At 37.2% G+C, this 9,725-nt stretch overlaps 1 protein-coding gene and 1 long non-coding RNA gene across 4 annotated transcripts; both read right to left on the bottom strand.

The window, feature by feature from the left end:
- Nucleotides 1-1,375: 1,375 nt before the first annotated feature.
- LOC106179211 (uncharacterized) lies at nucleotides 1,376-2,781 on the bottom strand. Its single transcript, XM_013562742.2, has 2 exons — nucleotides 2,445-2,781; nucleotides 1,376-1,701 (listed from the first exon to the last, which is right to left on the bottom strand). Exons 1-2 carry the CDS (start codon nucleotides 2,721-2,723, stop codon nucleotides 1,537-1,539), a joined length of 444 nt encoding a protein of 147 aa, XP_013418196.2. The 5' UTR covers nucleotides 2,724-2,781; the 3' UTR covers nucleotides 1,376-1,536.
- Nucleotides 2,782-6,850: 4,069 nt separating this feature from the next.
- Nucleotides 6,851-9,531, bottom strand: LOC106166034 (uncharacterized). 3 transcript variants are annotated; one of them, XR_015334834.1, is made up of 3 exons: nucleotides 9,277-9,466; nucleotides 8,596-8,803; nucleotides 6,851-7,897 (listed from the first exon to the last, which is right to left on the bottom strand). It is a non-coding gene; the product is annotated as an uncharacterized LOC106166034 (long non-coding RNA). The 3 variants fall into 3 exon arrangements; XR_015334835.1 differs by having other exon boundaries at nucleotides 6,851-7,989; XR_015334833.1 differs by lacking the exon at nucleotides 6,851-7,897 and having other exon boundaries at nucleotides 8,375-8,803; nucleotides 9,277-9,531.
- Nucleotides 9,532-9,725: the final 194 nt, after the last annotated feature.

The raw sequence follows: 9,725 nt of genomic DNA on the forward strand, positions 1-9,725 counted from the left end.
TAGAATGACATTTTTATTAGGAATGAGCCCCAAAGATTTCAAGTGGCTGCGTAGACACGGATAAACTTAGAGTTGCATATTTTGCGTTCTTACACGACACGCCTGCATGACTGTTTTAACTTCAAGTGAGTGCAGAAGTTGAAATAAAATTGAAATAAGACGTTGAATAATCAGTTGCAACACTCATCGGCTTACACCTCGTTGATTCGTGACGTGGATTTTGTCTTAGTACTGTAATGCTACATTTATTAAACAGATAAAATCAATTATTATTAAATTTTTCAATTAAATATAGAACAATTCACGAGTGTCTCAATTTTTCATTTTCATTTTTTTTACCTTGTCTATACATTATGTAAAAATCCTAAATGGTATCGTATGTTCCGGTAACGAATGTTCCGGGCCATATATGGTGACATATGGTGACATGTCATTTTGTGTAGCTGCACCAGTAGAGTGGAATAAGTTGCCAATTTTTATTAGACAAATAGAACCACAAGAATCTTTTAAAAAGGAATTGAAAACTCATATTTTTAAAACATTTTATTCATGAATTTTAAATTTTACAGTTTTAAAGAAACCTTGGATTTTTTACTTTTAATTACTGTTTATTACAATTAAGTCTAGCTCTTATTTATATCATATATATCTTAACCATTTTTATCTATAAACTTCTTTTTATTTTATGTTGAACAGTCTATTGAACATTTTATGGATTTTAGACTTGAAATAAATATATTATTATTATTATTATTATTATTATTATTATTATTATTATTATTTTTATTATATAAATTAACCGGCACCACCAGAGCTGACGAATGTTAGTACAAGGTATCGCTTTGCTGGTACTAAATAATAGTACGGTTTGTTGGTTAATTCGTGGGTTTTATGGCTAATACGTGCGTTACATTAGTGCTAAAACTGTCATTGTTAGTAAGCGCTTAATCCGTTTATAAGGCCTGAATAGGAAACAGAGTTTTCTGTTGCTGACTGAAAATGATATTTTGATTTATAGATTAACATTTCTGATATAAAATTTGGACCACGAATGGAAAGTAGTTAATTTGATGTTTATTTTACTCTCAGCAGGGCGTATTTTCACCTTTTTACAATATTCAGTGACAAGCAAACTAAAGTCGCTAAAAAATCTGCTCTATACAGAAGATTATCATAATTTTTGACAACGTCATACTTAAAGGAGATAAATCATAGATCAAAACCAGTGATGATTGAATTTTTAAGGTGAGAAAAACAATTACCCAGCTGGATCGTTTGTGACCGTAAGGTATGTTCTTTGTGGGGGTTAGACTACGTTTTTCTTTCATTATTCATGGTTCCAGGAGAATGAAACTTTGATACAAACACTTTTAAATCAAGTGTTTTGTGGTACTTTTATTTTCTAAATAGAAGAATACATTCATTCAAGACTTTTTTTCTTAATTCATGCTTTTGATAAGATAGAAGTAAGCGTATTTTAAAGTCCTGTAGAATTTCATTCACTTGCACAGAAGTACGGATTTACTACTTCTTGGTTTAAGGCAGGAGCAGACCCGTAGGGGCGACCCAGTTACAGCCAACGACGGAGTAATTTGGAGTTCCGGGGGCGTGGTCGGACCCGCACACACAGCCGAATCTCGCCGATCCATCATCCCAGTTAATCTGCACACCTTCGTTATCTTTATCCACGTGTGAACAGACCTGTAACGACGGAATGCATGGGTAAACCAATTAAGTCCGCAGCTTTAAAATATCTTGATATTTGTTTTTATAAAGAATACTTATAAAAAACTTTAAAATATATTTACAAAAATCATAATGATTTGATTGATTTGATTATATGATGAAACTTGTTATGAAATTATTAATGGCGGATATTAAGATAAATGCTTGTCAGCAGTACGCAAATGAATGGTTCAAATGGAAAGCAACGTTAAAAAAATTAAAAAATGTAATAACCGATGTAATAATAATAATAATAATAATAATAATAATAATAATATAAAGAATATGAATATGATAATCGATGTCATATTTTTGTTGATCCTTCCCTCATATTCGAACTTTACAGTGATCAAAAATTTTCCATGAAAAAGCATATAATTTCCCAGCACACAATGTTGAATAAAATTTCTGCCTTTCATTCAGATTTCGTTTAGAAGTTGATAAACAAAGATTCAATACTGATTCAACGACTTATGGCCTCGCACTTAAAACAAGTGGTCACGAGCATCCACTGACCAACTTTCGCTCTGGTTTCTAGTTGCACCGGTACACATACGGGTGCTTTTTCTCAATTCCATACTAGATTCAATATGGCGGAATATACATGGACTTGTACAAGAAAGTGCATGTTTGAGCTTTCGGATCTGAGAACACAGAGTATGTAAATTCAACCACGTCAAATTGGACTCTACATGTACAATACCAGGTGGTCAACCTACCTCTTGTATATTGTAACACATTCCGTTAGTGTCGAGTTGACCGCCGTGAACCCCGCCGCCTGGGCGCCAGTCGCATCCCACAGGATTATCTGCAGATGGTCCAGCAGAGGAGCCACAGACACAAGAGCTGACCCATGTGGGGTAGGTCATCTTCACCGTGGTCCCGTGACCCAGGTAGCGGCACACGGCCTGCATGCTGGCGCAGGGACCGATGGGGGTTCCGCTAGCAAGAGAGGCAACTCCCAGAAGGAACACGAGTACGGTTAGAGCTATTTGCATTGTGATGCCTTGCACTTGGTCCTAGTGTCTCTGTCTCCAAACTGCTCTCGACAGTGAAGTGCCTTTCCCATGGCAACCGTATTTAACTGGTTTTCAAAATTAGCCGTGTCAAGGATGACCATGATTGGTAGATTTTTAACCACCGTTTTAACTAGCCACTTACGTTGTGAAATTGACCATTTTGGACTGCCACTGGATTTTGATATATGATATATAATCATTATTTTTAAAAACTACTTAAATATGCAAAATGTAAATTGGACCATGTAGCCTATTTCGAAGGCGTTGCTTGTGTCCTCGGTTTCAGGATGGCAAGTTAATTACAAGTTCGACCCAGCATATTAGTGAAGATGGCTTCTAAAAATCGACATGTTGAGCTAGATATTTTAATTAAGGGGAAAGGAGAGCAATAGCCCACTCAACCTACATGTACCTCAGAGATTTTTGAAAAAAAAAAGTTTTCGAAATCTATATAAATTGGTAACATTTTTTTATTTCACCATGTCCTCAAAACACTCATTTAAGTGACCTACTACATTAGCGGTACAAATCACCTTGTATGCGTATTGGACACCTTAATTCAGCAGTGGCATCTCTCCCTCAAGCATTTTTTTTTCAGATTACGATTTTGAATGTGGCTTTGAATGGTAATGACAGTCATTTGGACACAAATGACACAGTGCCAAACTTACTCAATGGTGACATTAGTTGCAATGTATCATTACCAAAAACCCTTGACACATTTGTAAAGACTGGGCCCAAGGAACGTGACGTAACTCTTTCAGGTACACTATATTTTGTTGAGTGTGCAGAGACGTTTACAATAAAAATGATAGATATCATGTGACATAATGTCTCTTTGTCTCCTTTAATTGCTCATTGAGTACTAAAGAAAACATATTTTAATTATAAAAATTAGTCTAAAACGGGCGACTGACTTTTCGAATATTAGCCAATTTCGTAATGCGATAACTGAGCTATAAATCAGGATGAAAATATAGTTAAAATTGCGACAGGTACATGGTTATATGTCGGTCAATGGGTTTTTCGTTATAGCTTTATAGATTATTCCAATCTTAGAATTTTGATTACATTATATTTATCAGCTACATCAAATGTTAAGCTGAAAATTTGGATTATGATAGTCAGATAACAATTTCTTAATAAACTGTTCACAGACGATACGGCGAAATTTATTTGATGATTAACTTTGAAATATGAATGATAATAACAGCAATAATGGGATCTGCAATCATTCCATTTTGAACGTTCTAAATCTACTTTTAATGAAAACTAACTTTTAAGCCTGAATTTCCGAATCTCTATATCCGCTTCTTTTTATATTCCTAACGTTGAAGCATACTAACTGTTGACAAAAATTCACATGAAAACAAGCAGAGCTAAAAAAAAAAGTCGTCCATTTTCACTCGATTTTGCCGAAAGTAGTGCGAAATTGGCCTCTGCTTTACATAATGTGCACGCGCCCAAACCGTTGTGACAGGAATGGTAGTCCGCTAGGGACCGTAGTCGGTTCCCCATTTCTTTGTACAGGTGACCTTCGTCCCTTTGTCCATGCGTATTCAAGAAATGTGATGTGAAATATTATTGACTCAGTGACTCAGATAAGCTTATGATAGCATTTTATTTCTTTTTCACAATTTTTTCGTTTGCATTGAAAACCCTCCAGTCGTTTTTCACTATAAAATATGACAAATGAAACATAATTCATTCGAAAAAAGCCCAGAATTTGACATTCATTGCCTCAAAAATAGTGTATAAGGCCCAGTTTGACACCCAGAATTTCAAAGTACATGTACCTGTACATCCCGAAGGGTTTTGCCGTAGTGATAAGATAAACTGACTGTCAGACTATGAAACTTGCAGTGGCAGATTCGGGGGGGGCGGGGGGGGGGGGGAGGGGAGGGGGGGGCGGGGGGGGGGGGGGGGAGAGTCGGTTTCGCATCCCCGGACCCCCCCCCCCCCTTCAAATAATCCTGGATCCGCACCTGACTTGGGACGTAAGAGCTAGTCGTAACTGATATTATATTTGCATATTACGTATGTGAAGTTCTGGCGAGTAAATGTTAATAAAGCCTGTCACAGTTTTAACTTATGTTTGTTTTCGTTTACGTTTTTTTTTCAACTTTATCCGACTTATTTCCTCTGGGTTTGTAAATGGGTTTGATGTCAATTGTGCAGGTAGGCCCTATTGGCACTAATCCTTTTTAGTTTTCAATAGATTTAAAAAAAGGTATAGATTAACATATGGGTGATTTGAAATAATTAATCATTTGAGTCTCTTCATTATCATTTTGAGTAATATTTGATGTTGTATTTTAATTGAAATACATTTTTAAAACCATTGTTGATTTCATTCGGTATTGGAGGGTACTATTTCATAAGGCAGAAAAAATAGGAGGGGGGAGTTAGAAGTATGCATATATTGCGCAAACTGTGTTCACATTTTTGTCGAGTGACCTACATATTGACAAGTAAAGACGACAAGTTGTCAAGGATGCCAGAGAATTGACCAGCCGGTGACGTCAGAGTATAGGCTAAGAGACCCCAGTGCAGTCGGTGAAGAAGATAAAGATAAATGTCATTTTTTACTGGCGTGGAAGATTTGAATGTTGTGGACATTCTTTCGTTGTTTATTTGTGTCATTTAGCCTGGAATATTGTAAAGGACCGCGATGATAACTGTTGACAAAAAGAAGGGACAAACGACCACGTGGCCCCTGCGGAAAAAATGCTCATTTCAAGTGCATGGGAACGAATCTTCTACCCTTGAAACTGACACGGGAATTATGGATAATGATTACTGGTGGAATGTTAAAAACGTGGCATTAGACTGGTGGGTGACATTGAGATAGGACTGTGAAAGGAATGCGGACATATTCATGACATTTACGATATGTGTCATCTAAGAGACTAGAAACAGTATCTGATTTTGATGTTCACGTAAGTGAAATCGACATTATTGTAGGCTTTGTTATTATATAAACAAATTCATTCAAGTTAGCAATTTTTTCGTGAAAGAATTCCCAAAATATGTTTGAGTTTTTTTTTATTCACCAATCTTAAAGTGACTATAGATTCATGACATAGAATAGAAAAATAATTTTTCACTGAGAAGTGAACTGTTGCAAGATCTTTTTTATTGTAATGTGAATAAACGCTTGAAAATCTCATCTTTCTTTACTAGTTTTCCTTAGCTGTTGTCGCATATGAACTGACGTTACCTCAGTTGTCGGCCTTACATGCTAGCGATACCCTAACCAGAGGTGCCGATATCATGTAAGACCGAAAACTGAGAAAAGTACAGGGCTCCGTAACTCGAAAGCATCGCGTATTCCAAATAGCGATATCACATAAGTCTACAGTGTATTATATGGGGCGAGCATGGGCGAGTTACGGAATCGAGACGCTTGCGCTCGGTCGCAATGAGCGATGCTGTCGAGTTACGGGGGTCTGATGTAAGTGTAGAGTCTCTCCATTACTTTACCCTGGGACCTCAGTTTTTATCAAAATGTTATCCAATGCCACCTGAAACGCCAGAGAAAATCTGGGACCACGTTTTCGGCGCTGATGCTTATCATGTAACAGTAAAGATAATTCCTGAACTTCTCGGTTTGAAGGAAAAAAATTAGGAACACTGTAAAATTAGGATATTACTATTTTACTAAATTACTTGCTTTAATGCTGACAAAAGCGATCATTAAAAAACAGCTAAACTTTTTCCGTGCGTACATTTCACTTTGGAATCTGTAAATACCATACCGATTCATTTTGTGGAGTACCTAGTTTCAATTTAATCATGCCAGTGGTTTGGCCTACGTCATCAGTAACTATAAAGGGAAGATCGAAAGTTTAGGGTGGGTGGTTGGGTGAATAGACGAATCGGTAACGTGTCAGACTGGGAACTAGAAGATGACAGGATCGAGTCCCACAGTTTTCATTTTGTAGAAAAGAAAAGCGATCCACGGAGTTTACTATGAAGGTTTCATTTGAACTGTGCGATTTCTCCCTGGCCGATTAGCGTAGTCGGTAACACTTCCGACTTGAAAAAGGACAAGAGAAGAAGGTGCAAGAGAAGGAGATCGAGTCCAACAAAAATTAAACCGATAAAACTTTTTCTGTGATCATTTATTTGAATTTTTATATATACATCCATTGGAGAATGAAATGTGAAGAAAACCTACTGAAATATTACCCCAGGTTGTTTAGATTAATTAATTTTATTTCAACAACATTTTAAACATATGAATGATTCGATAACAGAATAACAACATTAAATCTGCTACTGAGAGGCATGCTAACATTTGACCTGACATGAACTGATATCAGATTTAGAACTTTAATGTGTCACAAAATAAAGTCTTACCATGGCATTTCTTAAATCTACGACCAGAATGTACTGAGGAAAATGTATCTTTAATACAATGGCACTCGACTACAATGAGATGGGACTAAATGTAGACTACAATAAAATCTTAATAATATGGTGCTTAAAACATGTCGCTCATTTACAAAGTTTTCTTATGTAGTCAATGGATTCAGTTAATCGATAACTGCCTTTTCTGATAGGCTTCTTAAACAATTGTGACCAACACGATATCGATGGCTTTGGGCTTTCTATTGCGAACATCAAATACACATAAATGGATTTTTATTACTACGTACATTGGGTGTTGGGTGTGGTTTCCCTACATTTAACAAACGATTATATATTTCTTTATAATGCGGGCATTACAACGATGGAGCAATTTCATCTTCTAGACCTCTGTAGCTCGTAATTCGCATCAAAATTCTTTCTGCCTGGATGAATTCGAGTTTATTACGCCATTCAATTACCATCCAAGAGTAAGGTGACATTGTTTAAAATACTGCTTGATTAATATATTTGCCTCCACCATTCAAGTTATTTAAGTAGATTTCTAAATGTGCACACTCCTTAAAACTGGGTTTTGTTTTGTACATCAATACTGTTAAAATTGCACTGCACTTAGAGTTCCGATTGTTGTACATTTACAATTCCAGAATTCGCAGAAAGACACGTGTAAAACACCACTTCAGCTAGCCAGAGTTGAACAAAGACAGGGGCGGATTCAGAGATATTTTCTGACAGTTTTCTAAATTATCTTTGTTGATCCATCCTCCATTTTCGACAGTCTTCTGACAGACAAAATTAGATACATGTACCTATCAATGTAAACTTGAAATCTGGCCGTCTTTCAGACGACCCAGAAGACGGCCTCAAACCGCCCCTGAAAGAATAATAAATAGTTCACTGTTACAATCATGTTCTGCATCACATATATAAATTCAATATTATCTAAGATGATGTGATAATTATAATTAGGAACCGATGTTTTTTACTCGGGCAGTAAGACCTATTATTTCATGAAGGCAATACCCATGTAACAGGACACAAAACAATTTATGTCTAGAATTCAGACTTTCATATCATCAAACATGCTTTGAAATCTCAGAACGTTTATCGAATTGATCGTCACTTTTTTGTGGGCCTAAATATAAAAAAAATCAATAAATGAATGTGCCATTCCAACGTTCTGATGTTACAAAGGTAGGAATCGAGAAAGCACTATTATTCATACATGATAAGAATTGCCATACATATAAATTTTCTCCATACACATTAAAATAGGTCACCCCTACAAATGCAAAACCAAAAAATGGTGAGTAAAATTTTGAACTTCACGCCGGTTGCATTTCAGTTTCATCCCACATGCGTGTATCGTTCGTCTAAGGGACCATTCTTACAGATATTTGGATCGATCTATTTCCATGGGGAGTCTCACTAAATTGCTATCTGCTATCGACTAGGCCGAGCGTACAAGAAAGTAAATTACCCCTCTAGCTGATTTGGTAGGCGTGACAGACATTTAAGCCTCTTAAGCTGATAGCAATTTAGCATGAACCCCCAGGGAGTTAGGTCGATCCATATGGATCGATCTAGGCATGGGAACCCAGTCTAACATGGTGATGTTGATAGCAGATGGTGCTACAGAAGCGCTGTCACTTCTCCTGTGCATCCTTGTCTCCTGCGGGCATTGGCGACTGGAATAAGATAGAAATATAACATAAGAACTTTTTAATTTTATTAGATGTCGCCAAACATTTTAAGTATTTCAAGAGCATACAGTAAACCCTCACAATATGTAAGAAATGCAAAATTAGTCGGGTATTCCATGTAGATATCTCTCGACTTGCCCAGCAGGGCTCCTGAACTCGAAAGTATCGCGCACTGCGAATAGCGATATCACATAGAGGCTACAATGTATTATATGGGGCGAGTACGGGCGAGTTATGGAGTCGAGACGCCTGCGCTTGGTCGCAATGCGCGATGCTTTCGAGTTACGGGGGCCAGGTAAACTGCCCCCCCAATCCCCAACCCTTGTAGTGTGGTGATTACATAATCATCTCGAGCTCAACAGACATGAGGGTACACTTTGAAAATGTCCTTCTCACAAGAAGTTGACTTTCCGGCATCCGTTACAGTAATAAAAAAGCAACGTGCATGTCTCACTTACGAGTTGTTGTGTCCACTTCAAGCAAGCAGCTCTGAATATACCATATTTTCTCCAAGAGAATCACCACCACGTTTCGGAATCTGTGTCCTCCATTACGCTTTCCTGACTACCTATCACTTGGGGTTCGTTTAATTTGAATAACAATACTATACAGCTGAAGTGGATCGTGGGACAAGGATTGTGTTAGAGAAGACCAAGACCTGGGAAAACACATCGTGCTACAAGCGCGGCACACGCGGTTTATAATAACAGCTGTTTTTCTGCCATAATACGGAAGGCTGAAAATTTTGCTTCGTTTTGTCTCGTTTCGTTGGTTAAACGTTTTTTCTTGGTACGAAGGGGGGGGGGGGGGGGGGATGAGAAGGAAAAGAAGGGGGGAAATGAACCCTCCATCGTACCCGTCTTTGCAGTGAATGACCAAGTCAAAGGAAAACAAAATATCGACAGCT

The sequence above is a fragment of the Lingula anatina genome, chromosome 5 (assembly GCF_051362555.1).
Source record: "Lingula anatina isolate TDL-2025a chromosome 5, LinAna3.0, whole genome shotgun sequence".
In the NCBI taxonomy this organism is placed as follows: Eukaryota; Metazoa; Brachiopoda; class Lingulata; order Lingulida; family Lingulidae; genus Lingula; species Lingula anatina.

Bases quoted from the DNA above. Each gene is read 5' to 3' on its own strand.
- LOC106179211 (XM_013562742.2), bottom strand. From the start codon at position 2,723: ATGCAAATAGCTCTAACCGTACTCGTGTTCCTTCTGGGAGTTGCCTCT. The intron at 1,702-2,444 runs GTAGGTTGACCA...CCGTCGTTACAG, and splicing joins TGTGTTACAATATACAAGAG to GTCTGTTCACACGTGGATAA.